The 21,623-nt window shown below is 36.5% G+C and overlaps 1 protein-coding gene and 1 long non-coding RNA gene across 2 annotated transcripts in view; one reads left to right on the top strand and one right to left on the bottom strand.

Moving 5' to 3' along the window:
* Positions 1 to 4,727: 4,727 nt before the first annotated feature.
* Positions 4,728 to 4,973, bottom strand: Lce6a (late cornified envelope 6A). The gene has a single exon (XM_021157181.2). The coding sequence runs from the start codon at positions 4,971 to 4,973 to the stop codon at positions 4,728 to 4,730; it is 246 nt and encodes an 81-aa protein (XP_021012840.1).
* A 1,686-nt stretch (positions 4,974 to 6,659) lies between these two features.
* Positions 6,660 to 21,623, top strand: part of LOC147005584 (uncharacterized) — a 49,786-nt gene continuing 34,822 nt past the window's right edge. The window contains exon 1 of the long non-coding RNA XR_015046613.1: positions 6,660 to 6,718. This is a non-coding gene — a long non-coding RNA (uncharacterized LOC147005584). The remainder of the gene's footprint in view (positions 6,719 to 21,623) is intronic.

The raw sequence follows: 21,623 nt of genomic DNA, 5'->3' as shown, positions 1-21,623 counted from the left end.
TCATTAGGAGAAGTTATTATGCCATTAAGGAAGCCTCCCCAACCCCTTTTTAAGTTTTTCTTTGTTACAATTTTTTCCCAACAGGCGTATATGAGCACATACTAAAATTATTAACAATATATTTAAAATGCAGTTTTTATGTAGTTCATTCTTACAAAAATTTTATTAAATGAGCAAGTCCCAAATAAAATATCTTATTTGGTTTGGTTATGTTCTTTTATGTTACAAATGAGAGATAAATGTTCAAAGAAGTCATCTTAAAGTGTAGAGTTCAAATGTGAGCAGAGTCAATACTAAACCCAAGGCCAACTATTTATCAACCCAGTATTTATGTTTGAAACTAGATAAAGAAGCAGAGGGAGCACAAATTAGCTGCTCACACGTCTGTAATTTGATCATTTTGTCTCAAACCCAGGCTCGATCTCCTATTAACTGTGGAGCATAAACTTCCACTTGACTTCTTGCATTAGTTACTGATCTGTAAAGCAAAGATGACAATTATTTTTCTCCATAAAGCGGCTGAGAGAATTAAGTCAGCATCATGTGTACAGTGCTTGGAAATATGCTTGATATCATCATCTTCATTTAGTAGTAGTAGTAGTAGTAGTAGTAGTAGTAGTAGCTCTTGAATTTGTAATCCTCTTGTGTCAAACCTCTCATTATTTAGATTACAGATATGCACCACTATATCTGACTTAGCAATAATGAAAACATATCTTTTTTCATTTCTCCAAATATTTACACATTGCCACATAATTTTGAATTAAGTACAAACCCAGGGCTCTCTAGAAAAATGGATGAATCAAGATATAAAGCAGAGAACCAAAAAGTTGCAATGTGCTAAAAAGTGAACTAGTTGTGTGATAGCCTTGTCAGCCATCATTTGGAAGAGAGGCCCCTTGGTCTTGCAAACTTTATATGCCCCAGTACAGGGGAATGCCAGGGCCAAGAAGTGGGAGTGGGTAGGTAGGGAGCAGGGCGGGGGGAGGGGGTACTTTTGGGATAGCATTTTGAATGTAAATGAAGAAAATATCTAATACAAAATTTTAAAAAAAGAAAAGAAAAGAAAAAGAAAAGAACACATAAAGAGCTTGCCATGCTAGAACAATATGTTTTTCTTATGAAGTGGTAAATTTAAATATTTATTTATTCTAAGCAACAAATACTCATTGTATGCATCCAAGTACAATCTGTTTTAAATATATATTGAGTAGTATATAGTCAAGTTAACTAACATGCATTGTCTCACATAGTGACATAGTTAACATTCTGTTATGGTGTGGGCATTTCAAGTCCTCTACCTGCCTGTCTGTCTTCTTTGAGTCTTTCTGTTTTTCTTCTATCTATCTATATCATCTATCTATCTATCTATCTATCTATCTATCTATCTATCTATCTATCATCTATCGCCCATCTATCTGTCATGTCTGTCTGTTTTATCTGTATCTGTATTAGAAATGTTGTGAAACATAAGACATTAGTGTTATCTACTCATTAGTATAAAACAGAGGTATACTGTACTTTCAACATTAAAATGAAACCATATTATTGACATACTGAAAATAACCTGTGATACAGGCATTTCTTATGAACATACACATTTTAGAAAATCATGAAGCTGGCATAAATATTTATGAACCAAAATGATCATCTAACCACTAGCTTTTTTTCCCATCAGTGTTTTGAAGTGAATTTGATGCTGTCAAAACAGTGTGTGTATGTGTACATGTATGTATATGTGTATGTGTATGTATATATGGGTATGTGCAAATATTTGAAGTAAGCAGTGTGACTAGAGCAAGTAGTCTCTGGACTCTCTAGGAAACATGAATAAGCTGAAAGATTAGGAACCATTCTTGTTAAAATTAGTTTCTGCCACACTTTGTTTCCTTGTTATTTGGAAAAGGTCTGTCTTCAGTGATGATTAGAAATAAATTTTAGGGGAAAAGGTTTTTATACCTTATATATGATAAACACAATCACCTAACCACTGATACTGTTCATTTCACAGATTCTTTCCAGAAACCTTTACAAATGTGTCAACTAAGCAGAGACATAGGAAACTACTGTTCACAAAATGAAGTATTTTTTCTTCGGTCAAAAGGAGAAAGTATTAACCTTTTTTAAAAAAATAGATATTAATGACAATCAAATTTCTTAGATACTTGTCAAGTCTTCCAGGAACTTCTTTTTATGAAGTTTTCCTACTTTGACAGTAATTGTCTTTTAACAAAAGACCTACCGTTATTGTTAAACAAAGGAAATCCCTCTTCCTAGACTGTGATTTTCCTAAATGTAATCATTTCACAGTCTCTCAAAAATTAGTTAGAATTCCATAGTTCTAGAATTCCAATTCTAAAGATGTATTCTAAAACTGAATAATCACCAACAAGATATTCACTATTCTTTGTCTTGATATCAAAGTGGTAAAAACATTATGAATGTAGAACATTAGAAAAGTAGTTATGGTGAGTTACTGACATGTGTCATGGTGTTGGCTGGAACTTGTCAGAGTGGAGGACACTGACAGCTACTGTTTTATAATTAAGTTTTAATGAGTTTTATTTATTTATTTTAAAGATTTGTTTATTTCATGTGTGTTTCTTAGACTATATATATTTACCACATGCATGCCTGACTTTAGCAGGGCCAGGATAGAGGGTAGGAGTCACTGCAATAACTGTAGTTACAGTTGGTTTTGAGCAGCTATGTGGGGGCTGGGAATCAAATTCAGATCTTCTGCAATAGTAGCCAGTGCTCTTAACTACTGAGCCATTTCTCTAGCACATATTTCCTTATTTTTAAGAACTCATTTTATTTATGTATGTATGTGCATGTTTGCCATTTATATGTAAATGCTGGAAAGAATCAGAAGAAGGCATTATATGCCCTAGAAATGGAGGTACTGGAAGCTGTGAGCCATCTCATGTGGCTACTAGGAACAGAACTTAGTCATTTTAAAGAGTTCTGTGCTACTGAGGCACCTTTTTAGTCCCTATTCGGTTTTACACAGTATACTATAGAATATTATAAAAGAATCCTATTGTATCAATTTTAAAAGTTAGAGCATATAAATAAGAAGTTACTAGTTGTGATTATTTTGAGAATGATACTATTTTTAACTTATCTTAATCATCTTATTTACGTTTATCAGCATTAAAAATTCCTTTTTTTTTCAGTATTGCAGATTTGATACATGGCCTCACACATTTCTGTCAAATGCCCTACCACTTCTCTCATTCTCCCACATTAACAACAAAAGATTTGCATCATCTCCTTTATAGGTACAATTACACATATATAATAATGCATAATTATGACACATATGTACATGTGAATATAGGTCATAACAAAGTCAGCTCACAGCGTCATGGGGATAGCTGTAAAAATGAGCATCCTATAGACTGGAAATGATACGCTAATTTTTTGAAAATAGTCAATAAAATCTATTGGATTAGATACTTGAGAAATGCACATCAATGAAAACTCTTCACATGTAGTTCAATTTCAAATGAGACTTAACTGAAACTGAAGCTGCCTCCGGACCTTATAATGTGTAAGGTTTCCCTAAAAGCCAGGCTACTAGGGGCTAGGCTTGCGCCCAGATTTCCCCCAGAAGAATGATACTTTAGCAGTTGGAATTTTATAACGTTAAAGTAGTGAACTTAGCGGGTGGGTTTAGCATAGGCATTGAGGTTATAAACTCCTGTATGTCATCCTTACTGGAGCTCAAGCTGCATTGACATTGATGCTTACACTGTTGACACATGTCCGCTTTGCCTTGTATTGGCTTTTTTTTTGGATTTCCCCATTGGAAGGCACTTCCTTCTGCACTCCAGATCCCTAGTTCTGCTAAAAGCTTTTTACCCCAGGAAGTTTGTTTTCCTCAATCCCCAAAGTTTCTTCCTTTTTCTCATCTCTCCCTTTAAGGGTAACAAACAACTGTTGATGTGTACTGTCCGAACTTCAGAATATTGTGCTCACTGGTGCTCGATGCTGCCCTTCAGTCTTTCTTCACTTTTTTCCTTTAAATGATACTTTCTGATGTTGCTGTTGTTTATTTTTGAGATGGCAATTTGATTACAATTTCTCCCTTCCCCTTTCTACCTCTAAAGTTGAGTCTGAACCCTCTTAAATGCCCTTTCCCACTCCCCTTCAAATTCATGCCTTCCTTTCTCATTAATTGGTATTGCATACATATAAGTGTGTGTGTGTGTGTGTATCTGTATGTGTTTCTAAATATAACCTGTTATATTTAAATTCTTTTAAACACATTTGAAACAAAAAATACATAATTTAATAAGCATTAATTTTATTAATCCATGTTATTTAAACTGAAATATACCCTAACACTTCTTAGCAAAAAGTCAAATATCCCACATGCATCTTTAAATACAAAGGTCAGCATACAATAGGTGTTCTACATGAATGTATTGCTATGAAGCTACAGAGAACTGAAATACAAATTCCCAGAAATCTGTCCCTGAGAGGAGAAGAACCCACTTGAGGGTCCTCTGCACTTCTGATCAGGGTCTCAAGGACTCACAGAAATCACAGTCATGCACCATGATCAATTTTATTGTTGTTGAACTGAAAGGGTAGGCTAAAGAAAGAAACAAGAAATGCTTTTTCTAGCCGAGAGAGGTGGAGGGCCTGGCCTTCCTGGAATTCATGAGTTTATCTGGAAAGGTTGTTGTAGCTATTTGCCCTCCTTTGTGCCCAGTTTCTTAGCACTCTTCTTCTTTGCAGTGGTAGGTGGTACTACCCCTAAGACAGCGAGGTTGTGGGTGATGAATTTTCTTACGGCTGACAGTGTTCTGGAGCCTCAGCCTTTTCGAGTGGGAAGAACAGCCTGCTGAACAAGAAGTCCCACAAGAAGTTGAACAGGTACTCAAACAGAGGTTTGGGCCTTTAGGAGGTGAATATATGGGAGCATTTGGCAGCTCTGAAAGTTGTGACTTCTGCTGTGACATTGCTCAGCTAAAACGTTAAATCTGAAAACAAAACAAACAAACAAACAAACAAACAAACAAAAACATACTGAAATACCAGAGACTGGGAAGTGTAAGTCATTCTTCTCAAGATATATGAGGCTGGCAGCAGTGGAGCCAGCATTAGCACTCAGAGAAGACTATCGCAGGAGGAAGAACAGTAGTCTCAAGGATTGAACATATCAGAAGTAAATTCTGGGAGAAGTTCTAAGAATTTGTCAATTATCAAGTTAGTAGCTTATCCCTCTCCTATAAAAGAAACAATAAACTTAGCTGAACTAATAGGACCCTTTCCCCAGGGCTGATGCCCACCATGGTCAGCTGTAAAGAACAAGCACATCTGCTTTTGCATTAATTGGTTTCTGGCCTCAGTTTTCCAACCCTATGTGGTATGTCTTTGCTGTTTCTTCTTCCATCTAGACGCTGTGGGTCTGTCTCATGTTAGATCATTTTAGGCTTCTTGGCATGGATTTCCAGCCCTACCCTTCTCCCTGCTACAAATCTTTCCTACCTGCTTTAGCAAATTGCTGGGAGAGACAACAGAGAAGGTCAAAACCTCCTTAGCAAAGCCTATACAAATGACACCCAAGTGCCTCTTCACCCCGAAATAGCCTTACCTTCCAGGAAGGTGAGTAGACAAGTCACCCTAAGAGGAGCCTGAGGTTTTATGGGACTAGGAATGACGATGCTGTTTTATACATCCTCCAGCTGAAAGCTCTAGGCTACTTGTTATTGAAGGGCTGTCATAGAGTGGATGATCTATCGAGGTATTTCATAATTCCAAAGGCAAGATTTCTCATCTGTATACAGCTGCGGTGCATTTCAAAGGGAATTCCGGGTAAGCAACCGATGAGAAACCTGAAGCCTTCAGGCTAGCTTACGTAGAAGTGAGTACACTGCCCAAGTCCTGTGAGATAAGACAGGATGGGAAATTGGATGAGGAATGCTTCTGAGTTTAATATAGAATGAAGAGGAAAGATAGTCTTCCGTCTGTGACTAGAGTCTGAGGAAGTTCCTGCTTTTTCTCCTGGCACACAGAACTGAACTTCCAGCCCATCACCTTGCACCCCAAAGGACTTACCTAATTTCATAGTCACATCAGAGTCCTCTGTCCTCTGAACTCTGTGGACTCTCTCGAAGACCTGTTGCTGTCCTAAGACCTGGTGACCTAGGTACATATCTTATCTCCTCTAGCAAACTGTTTCTGAATGACAGAACCCTTGTCTTTATCACTTCTGCATTCTTAGAGCCTGATGTTATCCCCAACACACACTAAAAGTCCTCATTAATGTTTGATGAAGGGCTCGATTTACCTGACTTTAGAACAAAGCTTCTATCTCACAGGAAGAAAAGTAGGAATATAAAACCCAGCTCCTTTTCTTTGTAGTTAGATGTTCACTTTATTCCCCTATTGTGAACACCCTTTCCAAATCTGTGGGTCTATCTTGCCATATACAATAGACTGAGAGCAGGGAGGAGAAAAACCATTCATTAATGGCTGTCTCTTAAATACAAATAAGAATCTGCATATTGATCAGGACACCCACAGGGGGAAAAAAAACTTTTACAAAGTAAAGTTTTTCTTGTTCTTTTATGAAAATTGATATTATTCCATGTTTCTTTTGTTAGAGTGGCATTCGTCTCAACTAAATACTGTTTCTCATTTCTAGATGTTTCCATCTCAGAATCACTGTTGGTGTGTACCTCTCATGATGATGACCTTCTCAGTAAGTCTTGATAGCCTCTAATTATCCCTACAAAGATATTGAAATATGGAAACAATTGGCTAAGTGATGAAAGGTGACATCTGGTTGAACAGTCTTCAAAGACTCCAAATAAGATTGCAAACAAAGCTGGGCATGATTGGGAGGGGGTGATAAGGAGTAACACAATCAGAGGAATTGCTTTTGAAAGGCTAAATCCAGCAGGATCAGGTTATTGAAACTTATCTGTTTCTTCTGACGAGGTTTTGGGGTGACGTTTGGATGAAGGTAATTTAAGAAAACACAGCAGGTAAGAGGATGGCCTGAAGTTTATCCCATCCCATAAAGAGAGGATCCTGAAAGGAGTACAACAGGTTTAAATTTCAATGATTAAACAACATCTCTCTTCACTTCTGTGCCTTTCTTTCCTCACAGCTCTGTCAGGCAGAAGAAACCTCTAGTTGTTCCTCTGCATGCTTCATGCTCACTGAGCCATAGTGGGAAGGCAGAATGACTGATCCCAGTGCATTTCTTTTCCTTTCCCTACCCAAGATCTACAACATACAATTTCCCCTCATGGAGATCTCATATACCACAAAAGCATTTATTTGAATTTAACCAATAATCACCCATTCATTATGGCCCCTCTATACCAGGAGCTTTGAGTTCCTTCTGAGATTTTTGCCATTAGTATTCTGCTCTTGATGACTTAGGTATACCTGCCTATTTTATATATTTTCCAGTCTATACATTATATTAAAAATACCTATAGAAAACTCTAAGTGCAGTTAGTTTCATCACAGTGAATCTCACCAACATGTACAAAACTATGGGGATTGATTTTAGAAGGATTTTCACTTACAATAGAGGGTATTGATCTAGGTTTGCCTAGTCACTTCAGAACCTCTTCCAGACTTCAACCTGTTCTATCTTCAAATTGACTTATACTTACACATCTAGCCACTAGTACATTGGGATACCAAAAATTTAGTATTCTTAAATTTCAACTCTACCTCTCATTCTGATTTAGATGTCTAAGAGTAGAATTCCATAGTTTGATAGTAAATAAAAAGCTACTATGAATGTGATGCAAGAAAGGACAGGGCCCCACCTCGTGCTTTAAGGAATTCTAGGGAGAGGAGGGATGAGTTAGTAAGTGATACCAGATGGTACTGAAATAGGGAAAAACACAACAGCAGGCACAGATTTGAGAGTGTGATTAGTTAACACAAATGTAACTAGTTAGAAAGGTTGATTCTGGAGAGAGGTGGTTCTCATTGCTGAGTTTGGTTTTGAGACAAGATCCTACCTCAAGAAGTATCTCTTCTCATTGCAACTCATCCTTGTGACCATCAAATTTTCCTGAGCAATAAACACCTACAGGTACATAGCTTCAAGTGAAGTTTCTCTAAATCTTACTTCTTTATATTTTTCTTTAGCCTTTGCTTTCTGGTTCCATGAATCTTGTAGATATACCAGAAGTAAGATTCCCACGTGTATCTTAAAAGTCTCTTTTATCTTGCTTTATTATTCTATCCACAGTGCCCATAATTGATAAATAACCTTCTATAACATGCTGATGTCTTTGAAGTAAGTCTAACCTCCATCATTTAAGGTTCTATAATTCTGATCTCCATCCTGTAACTTCAAGCCCTGTCCTGGTGCTTTATTTCATTAAATCCCCTTTGCTGAATAAGTTGATATGTAATACAGTGAATAAGAATCTTTTCTTTCTGATTTCTGGATGTCTATTTCTGTATCTTTCTTTTCCCTATTTTCCTATGCTTTCTCTCTCCCTGCCTCATCCATTTGTTTTCTCCTCCTTCATTTTCTTTCTTTCTTACTTCCATCTGCCGTGTTCTGGCTTTCCATTATCTAGTCAGTCATCTATTAATAGGCTGATTCTAGTTCCTTGTCATTGTGAATATAGCTGCAATAAAAGATGTAAAAATATCTCTGTGGCAGCATGCGGAGCCTTTTAGGTAAGTACCTAGGAATTATACAGCTAGATGATATAGTAGTCCTATTTTTAATTTTTTAGAAAACTTCATACTAGTTTCCATAATACCTGTATGTATTTATAACCCTACCACCAATGATTAGGGATATCTTTTTCTCTGAATCCTTGCTAATATTTGTTGTCTTTTTTCTTTGTGATTCTTACTGGAATAAGATGGTATCACAAAAAAATTTTAATTTACATTTTTGTTTTATTGTTTTTTTGCGGTTTCAAAGCCCACATCAGGCCCAGTTTCCCCCCCCCCTCTCTCTCTCTCTCTCTCTCCTGCCTAGTGTCATGATGTAAAGATCTCAACTAGTTTCCAGCATTCATGCTTGTCTTCTTTCTGTTGTGACGGTCATGGTCTTTAAAACGGCAAGTAAGCCCCTCTTTTATAAAAACTGCCTTAGTCATGGTGTCTTTTCACAGCAATAGATTAATAATTAAGAAAGAAATAGGTATCATGAGTGGGATTTTGCTGTGACAAGCCAGATCATGCTGTTGCTTTGAGGAATATGAAAGACTTTGGGACTTTGAACTAGGAATGAAGTTGAATGCTGTAAGTAGCACTTAATGAGCCTCTAATGGGTGCATGAAAGAAAGTAATTCTGAGTGAAATTTGGACTATAGAGGCCTGGTTCACATGTTTTCAGAGAGAAAGTTTATTAAGAAGTGGCTTAGAGACCATTCTTAGGATATTTTGGCAAAGAATATGGGTGGTGTCTGGTTTTCTCCTAATCATCTGCCTGAGACTAAATTGAAGAGTTTTAGATTAACAACATTGGCACAGGAGATTTAAAGATAGTCCAGCTTTGACTGTACCATGTAGTTCTTAGTGATCGATCACTCTTACGCAAATCTACAGTGAAAAGAGCAAGTAGGATGAAGAGAAAGACAGAATGTACAATTAGAGAAGAAAAGGAGCACCAGGAAATAAAATGTTGGATCCAAGTCCTGTATGCAAAGAAATAAAAATTTTGGAGAAAGGCCTGATTCAAAATGGAATAAAGGGAGTAGTGTTCTCAGGGTGAGACCTTGATCAGCTAAGCTCCCAATTTGTGAAAAGGAATTAAAGGAAGGCTTAAACCATCTATACCAGAGGGCTTACGCAAATGTAACTCAAAGGGGTCCCAATTCCAGCCCAAGCAGGTGGCATACTTTGGCAGCTTTGGCCATGTAGTCCTGGGTTTAAGGACACTGGAGTAAATTGGTTGTAGAATTGTCATTTGTGGTTAAGAAAAAACATTAAGGCCAAGAATGTGGTAAAGGAGTGCCCCAATGGAGTCCCAGAGCTTTAAGCTGTAAAACTGAAGCCAGGACTCTGTTGGATACTCCAAGATGTTGGAGATACTAGAGCTATTAGATATCTACCAAGGACATCTGCTAATAAGGTGTGGAGCCATCTCAAAAGAGAGAATTGTTTTATAGTCAACAAAACTCAGAGGAGTAGGAGATATGAAGAATGCTCTGACATCAGACATAGCGATACAAAATTGGAGTTTGACCTGCTAGGTTTCATTCCTGCCTTAGTATAATATTTCCTCCCTTTGGGAATGGTAATTTATATACTGTACCTTTTAATATTGAAAGCATATTATTTGCTTTTGTTTATGCTTTTACAGGGATTATAGATAAGAGATTGCCATGAGTCTCAGGGGACACTTTGGACTTTGAAACAGTCTTAAGAATTAAAGACTATGGGGGCCTTTGAATACATTTTGCATTATGATATGGCTACAAGCCTATTGGGACCAGAGAGTGGAATGTGATGGATTGAATGAGAATGCCCACATATGCTCATATATTTGAATGCCTGGTTCCCAGTTGGTGGAATTATTTGACAAAAATTAGAAGATGCATCCTTGTTGGAGTGGGTGTAACCATGAAAAAGAAGGATTTTTACTAAGGGTGGATTGTGAGATTTCAAAAGTTTAAGCCAGGACCAGTCATTCTGTCTCCTCCTAATGTTACAAAACAGACTGTAAAGCTCTCAATTTCTGCTCCAGTGTCCATGCCTGTCTACTTACTGGCATGATGATTAAGGAATAACCTCTAAAACTGTAATCAAGTTCCCAATTAAATTCTTTCTTTTATAAGAACTGGCTTGGTCATGATGTCATGTTATAGCAATGGAACAACAATTAAGACAACTAGGATGTTGGGCAGTTTTAAAAAACATTTAATGGCCTTTTGTGGTTTTTCTTTTAAGAATTAGAAAAAAATGGCATTTCTCAACAAAGATATTTGAAATGAAAAGTACACAGAAATAGTCTTCAAATGTTAAGAATAGTCATTAAGCTAGCCACCAAAACTATGCTTAAAACACCACTAACAATAGTGCTGAGGAAGCAAATGAAAATATAATGTCTTATCAAAAATATCAAAAAGGTAGAAATTATTTTTTAAATATTTTTAAAGACAGCTACCCTGTAGCTGTCTTCAGACACACTAGAAGAGAGCATCAGATCCCATTATAGATGGTTGGGAACCACCATGTGTTTGCTGGGGAATTGAACTCAGGAACTCTGCAAGAGCAGTCAGTGCTCTTAACTGCTGACCTATCTCCCAGCCCCTATTTTTCAAATATTAACCAGATATTCTAAAGTTCACAAATAAAATATCTGAAATGAAAATTCATTATAAGGGCTCAACATACATTTTAATATTAAGCAGAAAGCAATTGCAAACAAGGTAAATAAACAGAGACTCTGAAATGAAATGAAATGAAAAGGAAAGAAAAGAAAACAAAAGAAAAGAAAAGGTGAAGAATAGTGACTAAAGTCTTGGCAAAATCTTGGGATGTAAATTCACAAACACACACACACACACACACACACACATTGAGTAAAAGGAAAAAGGTAAGACACAGAGAAAAAGTAACAAAGATTTAAGACTCCCTCTAACCTTATTATAAAATGTAATTCATTCAAAACTGGACAAAATGCAGAAATCAGTGGATGGGAATGATACAGGAGCCACCAACTGGTTGCTAGGAATTGAACTCAGGATGTCTGGAAGAGCAGTCAATGATCTTAACTGCTGAGCCATTTCTCCAGCCCCCTTAATTTTTTTTTAATTAAGAAATTCAAATTAGGGGGATGGAGAGGTGGCTCAGTGGTTAAGAGCACTGACTGCTCTTCCAGAGATCCTGAGTTCAATCACCAGCAACCACATGGTGGCTCACAGCCATCTGTAATGGGGATCCAATGCCCTCTTCTGGCCTCTTCTGGTGTGTCTGAAGACAGTGACAGTGTACTCATGTACATGAAATACATAAATATTAAAAGTAAAAGAAATTCAAGTTAAAATAAACACAGAAACATTTATATTCACATGCATCTCAGTAAAGTATAGAAAATTGAGAAAAGGAGTGTTTGAAGGGATAGGTGACAGCAGTATCTTACAGGATGTTCTGATATTTATAGTTGCCTTTTCACCGAAAAGTATGTTGTCTCTAGGCATTGTGGTGGTTTGAATAAGAATGATCCAATAGGTTAGTATATTTAAATGTTTAGGGAGTGATACTGATTAAAAGGATTAGGAGGTGTGGCCTTGTGGGAGGAAGTATGTCAATAGGTGTGTACTTTGGGGTTTTAGAAGCCCAAACCAGGCCCAGTACCATTTCTTTCTGTTGCCTATGGTTTGGGATGTAGAAGTCTTAGCTCCTTCTCCAGCACCACGTCTGCCCACATGCTGTCATGTTCCCTGCCATTACAATAAGGAACAAAATCTCTGAAACTATAAGCATATCCCAATTAAATTCTTTCTTTGTAAGAGTTGCAATGCTCATGTTATCTCTTCACAGCAATAGAACACTAAGATAAGAATGTTACTTTTAAAAGGTTGAAAACCAAATAAATAATAACATCCAAAAAATGAAACACAAAAACGAAAATACAACAAACATTTAAACAAGCAAAACCAGAACTTTTCCCTCCAAATATTATTACTGAAAAAGATTGATAGAAAAATATTGAAATTCAATAAATGAAACTATAGATTTATGGTTAGTAAAACTGTTGAGAAAGGTGACAAAATTTTTTTCCAATGGGCTAGAAAATTTGCATATACTGCTCTTTCAGAAGAAAAAACTTTAGTTCCTAGAACAGACTTTGGTAGGTCACAATTACCTGTAAGTCTAGCTCTGGGAAGCTTGATGCCATTATCTCTCAAGGGCATCTGCACGCACTTGCACATTACCATATACATATAATTAAAAATAACGTTAGATCTAAAAGTAAATGTTAATTTACCAAGGAACAGTACTCTTTTAAAAAATACTACAGGGCAAATATAAAAGAATAAAATTGACATTCTTTTCATAACACTTCCAAAAATTAACTCAAAATGAATCAAGGATCTGAGAAACTCTATGAAGAAAATCTTCATGACCTTGTTGGAACATGCGATCTTGGTTCCTCTAGATCTTTATTCTTAAATAGACACATACCACTGATATTTATAGCATTCCCAGGCTAAAAAGATGAGAAAACTCTCTTCCTAAGAGGTCTTGTCTCAATTGGACCATTACTTCCCTTGTAGGAAACATAAATAATTTTTGTTTCCTTTTGTTTGTATGGCTTAAGAACTAGAACTGGCTGAACAATAAACATTATACCTGTTACTATCCTAGTTGGATTATTTTAGCAAGGAATTGGAAGATTCACCTTGTAAATGTGTGCTTGAGGTCCCCTTTATTACTGAAATAAAGTAAATATGCTTTATTAGCTATGCATTTAACAGAGGGATAGTATCTAGAATATACACATAATTCAAAGACCTAAACTTCAAGAGACCTAGTTTGTTTTCTATTGGTGTTATAAAACCCTGGTCAAAACCAACTTAGAGTGGAAAATGTTTATTTCATCTTGCATGTTATACTCCATCCTTGGGGTAATCCAAAGCAAGGACTGAAACAGAAACTTGAGTGTGTGTTTATGTGTGTGTGTGTGTGTGTGTGTGTGTGTGTGTGTTCCTAAGTATAACCTGTTGAGTCAGTATGATCCTACCTGTATATGTTTTCTGGCATGTCCATTTGGCACTGGGATAAAAATTGTGCTCTTCCCTGGGGAAGACTACTTCTCCTGCCCCCATCTTTACTCACTTGTCTATAGTTCTTTGTCTGTGGTTGAATCTCATGAATTTTCTCTGTCCAGTTTGGCATATTCATTGGTGTCATCCTTGTTCAGCTCGTGTTTGGGCAATAATGTTTGTGAAAATTTATGGGTGTAGCTTCTGATATTACCAGGAGACCCAATTTTACAGCAAGCTCTTTAATCCTTTAGCACTTACAGTTTTTCTGCTGCCCTCTTACACAATGTTCCCTGGGCCTTAGGTGTTTCTAGATCTATCTATTGGTACTAGGCTCCACAATTCTGCATTGCGATTGGTGGGTTTTCTATAGTAATCTCTGTTGCAAAGAGAAGTTTCCTTGTTGAGTGGTGAAGACTATATTTACCTATGGGTGGCTATAGGACAAATGTTTGTAGATTGTTATTAGGTATTATACTAGCTTAGTAAATTAGTAATTGTAGATTTTCCTTCAATAACTATGAGTTCACTAGCACTGAGTAGTTAGCTACGTTTCCAGGTTGAGACATACTCTACTTCTTACGTGGAGTTAGAAGGCTGTTGGTTGCCACTAAAGAATGTTCTCTTAGGGTTAGTGTGCAATGCTGGTTGTTGATGTTGTTCATGGGTGTCATAACTGGGTGGGATTTTTGGTTGTCTCTTCCCCTTGAGAGCTTGCAAGATGCTTCCTCAGACCTCCCTTATGTTTTTACCTTCCCCTCCCTTACCTAAAGGGTCCCCTTTTCCCATTTTTTTCCCCATCAGATCACTTGTATCATGCTATTGCCCTCTCTGTCCTCTCTATTTCTTCCAAACCCATCTATCTCAACAGTGGTTCTGTTTTACCTTCCTTGTTTCTTTAGCTACTACAGGTTATGTACTCGAACCTGAAGATTTAGAACTAAGTTCATCCAATAGGTGAAAACAAGTGTTTGCCAATAAACTTCTTATCAATCTTCCATAGACTTTACCCTGTGCTGATGTCAGCTCTCACCTCAAACTTCAGAACGATCCTTCCTGACTCTGAAGGAAGGATTTTAACCAATTTTTAACTATGCTGTAACATGCACATCTACCTATATAAGCATACATGCACACGCGCACAGGCACACACACACAAACACTAAGTGTGTGAAGGGTAGTATATGATCTATGGTCAATTAACAGTAGTGATGAAGATTAGAAAAAACTAACTGTAATTGCCATGACTAGGCATCAAACAAAATTAGCACTATTTGGTAAAATAAACCCAAAAAACTAATATAGGTTGTAAATGTATTGATTTTCAGCAAGTTCTCATATTGCAGAAAGACAGAAATATATTTGCCTGTAATTCTGAAATCATACCCTTATGACAAAGATTAATTCTCCTATCATTCATATTAACTCTTAAGGTCCATCTACCTCTCCACCTCTTTCTTGGAGCTTGACTCTATCTATATCTCCCCATCCTAGTCCTGAAGCTCTGGTTTATTAGTTCAAGACCTCTAGCCTGAAGGAAAAAATCAGAAGCCAACAAGGTTTGTTTTAACATATGTCTTGTGAACTTGACATTAGAAATAAGTATGTGCATATAGTTGATACGACAACCAGTTCAAATTTATCTATTAGGTTGGCTGAGATGTAGATGATAAATTCTCAGCATATTTGTATCTCAAAAATTTTAGTCTGCTTGCTTTGTTTGCATAATGCCAATGACTTCAATTCAGAATGTAATTTTACCACCTTAAATATTAGCTTTCTAGTTATGTGTTATCAAAAACTGGGCACTGACATGAATAAGATCTAGAATGGGAATCATGGGCCAATTAGAATTGATATATATGTCCCATGTTGTAAAGTTTTAGGAATGACTAATCATTTCTTTTGCAAGTTGTTTTGACTGTGTCCATCTATATAGCTTAAATCATTGAAATCACAATGTAAAAGAAAAATGGTTTATGACTCAATATGAATAAAAGATAATTTTGAATGAAACTTTGATATATTTGACACTATCTTACTTGGAATATACATTATACAACATTCATAAAATGTAATTTAAAATTGTTTGTAGCCCCACGTTGTGCAATGGCAGGTATATATTCTGAAAACTGCCATCAAATTATTTTGGTTACTATGTCATCATCATAGAGCAATATTACATACTTCACAATATCCTATGTGCTGTAATCTTTTGCTTCTAGACTACAAACCAGTGTAACACATTACTCTTCTGAATACTGTTCTGTAGGCAATTGTAACATGTTGAATATTTATTTGACTAAATATAAGTATAAATCAAAAATGAGTGGAACATGCAGGACTGGAAGGAACTCTGAGTGATGCAGTGAATACTGAGTGAGTGTGAAGACTGGGGGAGCCATGATAACACTGCAGACTTAATTAGCACCTCCCCTTAGGCCATTCTAAAACAAAGCCAAACGAAACCATTTTCCAATAATAAACTAACCTTAACTTATTACCTCTTTATTAAATTATAGGCATTTAAATCTTTTGTAACTTTTTTGTGTAATACTGAGATTTTGCTAGAAACAAAGAAAATATAGCTATATTATTTTCTTTCTTCATACACCTACTCTATAAACACTTTTCGTGTAATTTAAAAATTACTTTACTCTTATAATTCTTTTGTTAAAAATTAGGACACAAGAGAGGCATGGTAAAACATGTTATAACCCCAGTACCTAGTGGGAGAATTGTGAGTTTGGAACTAACCTACATTACATAGAAAATTTCGATCTAGTTTAGGCAATATAATTGTCTAAAAACATCAACCATGCAAACAAGTATGAAAAAAAAAGCTACAAAAACCTAAGACACAAAAACAAAGCAACAAAATTATCAATACCATTGTGTCCTGTCCCACTGAGAGTCTTCAGAGACACCAGCCTAGGTGGAGCTGACTCCTGTGGTGACAGCACCCTCTTCTGGATCCACCTGAGAATCTGATGATATTCATCTTGAGGACCCTTTTCAGAATGATTTATTTCTGTTTTCATCATAGATTTCTTTGTAAGCATAAAATATATCATGAACAGTTTCATCTTTTGATGAAAATCTTTCTGCCTTGGGGAAAAATTTGCAAATGTTTTAAGGAACTTACTTAGACCTTGAAAGCCTTAAATGTGGATTTTTCTTTGAAGTTAATTGTTTTCTACTCCCACAGTCTTTTCTATTTGTCTTCTTCACCTACACTCTCCCTGGTCTAGTTACAACAACTCCTCTTCAGTCCTGTTTTCAACACTCTGCCACCTTCATGCACACCTGAGCACAAGGTTGTTTTCTGTTTCAATCATAGCTTTGTTGATATTTTGCAACCTTCTTACACTTGACAAAGCCTTTGAAGTTATGTATGAACCTCTTCTTCCAGATGCCACTCATACATTCCTCAGTAACTTTACCTCAATCCTAACAGGTTGCATATATGCAGATATGATGGTGCAATCCCTCCATAGCTGCACCACTGTCTTCTCAGTCCATTGCAAAAACAGGATAGGCAAGCTCATTTGTTACTCCCTAGTATAGCTCCTTCTTCCAGTAGTCGAAGGAATTGTGTTTGAAGGGACAAATACCACTTTATGATGATGATGAAGATTACTCATGGAAGGAGCATGTGTGAGAGCATTACCAACAATACACAAAAAATTTTAAGTTGTTTTGTTCTGAGACACTTTGCATTACACTGGCATCAGTACCATCTCAGCAGGGGAACTGGGCCATTCCTGATGTCTTGCTTCTTAACTGTATGAAGTGTGTGCTTAGTGACATGTTGAATGGGCTGTGACTCTCACTGTGGTAGATCATGAATGATTTCTAGTAGACTATGGCACCACACTGAAGCTAGATTGTGATCCTTTCTTTACAAGCTGAGAAACTTGCTGTTGACACAGCCTGTTTATAGGTAAATATCTTTTCAGGCACTTATTTGCAGAGTTAGATAGGAGTCATCCATACCAAAGAGTTATGCTGACAATGAGCAAAGTTTCTCATCTGCCTTAATATCAACATCTACGGACTTCTTTCGCCATTTTGATAACAATTTCATTTTTATTTATTTTACCAAATTAGTGAGTTGATTACTTAAACAGATCCTAAAAATAGGTAGTAACTATTGGCTTTAGACATGCATGACAAGGAAACAATACCATAATTGATTGTTTCTTGTTAGTCATTTTGACTGAGGTTTATTACCAGGACTACTACCTAATATAGGCTAATACAGCTTTTCCCAAGGACCATGTTTCCCAGCACCTGGGTGGTGGCTCACAACCTTCTATAACTAAAGTTCCAGCAGATTCAGTGCCCTTTTCTGATTTTGACAGGTGTCAGTCATGCATGTGGTATACATGTACACATGCAGTCAAACATTCACACACATAAAATAAAGTTTCAAATATTTGTCAGTAAAAGAATTGCAAACTGAATTCACAAATGCATAAAAAATGATTATCTACTCTGATCAAGTAGGCTTTCTCATAGAGGTGCAAATATGGTTCAAACTACACAAACCAATAAAAGTAATCTAAGACCTCAAAGACAAAAACCATATAATCATCTCATTAGATATAGAAAATATTTTTAAATAAAATCTGGTATCTTTTCATGGTAAAAGTCCTGAGGAAACTAGGGATGTTATATAGGTATAAGAAAGGGCTTTCTGAATAGAACTGCATTTTCCCAAGAATAAGGTCAACAATTGACAAGTGGGACTTCCTAAAACTAAAAAGCTTCTACACAGCTAAAGAAACATTAGGTGAAGCAGAATCCCAAAGAATGAGAGAAAATTATTTCCACCTATATATCTGACAGAGGATTAATAAAGACAGGTCTCAAAAAAATCATCAAAAGGAAAAAAAGAAAAGAAAACAACAACAACAAACTAGTGATCTACTTTAAAAAATGGGCTTGAGATCTGAACAGAGAACACTGAAAGGACCAAATTTATCTAAATAATTATCTAAAAACCAAGAAATATATTTTAAAATGTTCACCATCCCTAGTAACTAGGGAAATGCAATCAAAACAACTTAATGATTTCTGTTTTACCTTTTACCGCAGGATGGCAAAGATTAACAACATAAATGACAAAAAAAATGCTGCAAGTGTCAGGGAAGGGAACATTTATTTACTGCTGGTGAGATTACAAACTGGTGTCACTACTATGGAAAATAGTATAGAGAACTCTCCAAAGGCTAAAATTAAATCTACCATGTTACCCAGCTACACTGCTCCTTGGCAAATGCTCAAAAGACTCCACACTTACAGATATTTGCTTATCCTGTTCATTGTCACTATTCAAAACAGCAAGGAAGTGGAAACAACCTAAGTGTCCTGCAACTGACAAATGTATAATAAATATGTGATACATATGCACTATGGAATGCTACTTAAGTATAAAGAAAAATGAAGTAATGAACGTCTCAGGTAAATTATGGAACCAGAAAACTTCATATTGAGTGAAGTAACCCAGACACAGAAAGAAAAACATTTTATGTTCTCTCTCATCTGACACTCTTAACTCCAAATCTTCAAATGTGAGTTCATATCCTGGAGTAACTGCAGAAACCAGGAAAGTGAAAATGTACTATTTCTAGGGTGTGGGCATGGGGAAGTACTAGAGAGCTGACTAGTAGGATTTATGTGATGACATTTAGATACGGGAAAATATAAGGGACTTAAATTAGGGAGTGGAAGAGAGAGATAAATACAGAAGAAGGGGGTGGAGAAGAAGAGCATAAAATAACAGCAAGAATATCTGAAATTGTCATAAAGAATCATACTATTAACTACCTAAAAATTTATAATACATGTAAATCTGTGTATACACACACATATAAACCATATATGTATATATATATATATATATATATATATATATATATATATATGTATATATATATATGTGTGTGTGTGTGTGTGTATGTGTGTATGCCATTTCTTATACCATATGCCACATATATATAAATAAAAATTTCTCACCTCAACTGACAATATTTTCTCCAAGAGCCAAAAAACACCATGAGAACTCTTTTGAGTTGTTGGCCAAGGTTTTCCAAGAGACTCCTAATATATTTAGCCAATGGCTATTGCTTTGTTGGCCGATCAGAGGTAGAGAGTAAGTCTCTATAGCTGAAGGCAACATTCACTACAGAAAACAGGGCCAAGAGGCTGAAACTGACCGGACTACCTGTTGTTTGAAGACTAGTTTTCATGGAGACCAATAGCTCTCCACAAGCCTCCAAGGTAGGAAAGCATCCACTAGTCCTACACAGGTATGATACTGATGAACCACAAAAACAATCAGCATGGTACAATAACCCTAATGGTGCAGTAGCAGCATGTATACCTTAAATGGTAACAAACAGCTCTCTAATTGCACTTAAGATCTGCCCAACAAGAGAAAAATCGTGTCTGATACTGGAAACCTACACAACTACCCAAGGATAGTGATGTCATGGATCTCAGAGGAGAACCTAAAACTACTAGTTTACTCAACCAGCATAATCCCTAACTACTCTCTAAATAATAATAATATGTACTTACACCCACAGCTAAGAATAGTCATCTTCACCCTGCGTCAAGGGAATTTTGCAATAGACACATCACTAAACAAAATCACAACCAATCAAAACGTAGAGTTGTAGAGCCAATTCCCAATGAATGCATATATAATACAGTTTCTGTATCCTAAAGTGCAAGGATCATTGTTGAAAATAGGGAGGAGTGATTGTAAGTACTAAAGGAACAGGGAGTTTGCTGTGAGACTGTGTTTTCTAGCAATGTCAGAAGCTACATCTATAAAGACTGAGCAATAGGACTGCCTAAGCATGAGCTGAATAAAGACAACAGCACAGCAGACAAGCTAATGGGGAGGAGGAGCCCATGAGGCCTTAATCCTATTCAGAGATTTGCAAGTAATTTAAGGAGTGCAAAGACAGTGGACTACTAATCTTCCCTAGAAAAAATCATAACAATGGTTAGTCATCATTCAAGGTAAACTGAGAGAAGGATAAATGGGGGAGGCAGAGAGGGAGGAAGGGAGAGAGGGAGGGGATGTAGAGAAAGGGAAAGAACAGTGCTTCAAACAAGTGAAGTCTGTAATCATTTAGCACTCACATAAATTGCCCATATGCCATATATTTAGCAATGAACCATTCTTATTGCAAATTAAGCTGACCCCACCCTATACCTTAGAGCATGAAACAGGCTCTGACACTGACGAGTAATTATAATACTTGTATAGTCATAATGATTTTAGGAAAATTTAGAAAGCTATGAAACTTTCAAAGACACAGCCCTCATCTCAAAGGGGATAAGATTTAATTTATTTTTGGAGTGGCCTGGGAACACAGATTCGGGTCCCAATGAGGAAATAGTTCAATGAAGTTTCTATAATAACAACAAGGAATATCATTAATGAATACATATGGGAGGATCAGGTAGGTTGGTTACAGAAAAGTAGTGGAAACTCCTATGGCCTCAGATATTGCCAGAAATCATTGATTGGTTAACGCTAGTGGTTTGTTGCTATGTAAGAGTTCATGATTCACCGAAAAATGAAACCCCCAGATTCAAATAGTATGTAAATGCATAGAGTATTTTATTCTGGAGAAGTCCAGCATGCTGGGGTCTCCCATTACCAGAGTAGAGAGACAACCAGTGAGCTTGCAGACCTGATTTAAAGCAATTCCATAGTAGGTTACCTTTATGTTAATTTGTTGGGTCCATCTCTATGGACATTCCATTACCAGGGTGCTGAGGCTTGAGACTTGTTGGGGAAGTCTGGAAACTGCTGCTGAGGAAGTAACTGAGGGAGTCTGGAAACTGCTGCTGATCCCTTGTCCTTGCTTCAGGCCA

The sequence above is a fragment of the Mus caroli genome, unplaced genomic scaffold, assembly GCF_978045245.1.
Source record: "Mus caroli unplaced genomic scaffold, Mus_caroli_1 scaffold_3, whole genome shotgun sequence".
In the NCBI taxonomy this organism is placed as follows: domain Eukaryota; kingdom Metazoa; phylum Chordata; class Mammalia; order Rodentia; family Muridae; genus Mus; species Mus caroli.
The sequence above is the reverse complement of the archived record's forward strand: the minus strand, read 5'-3'. Positions and strand labels throughout refer to the sequence as shown.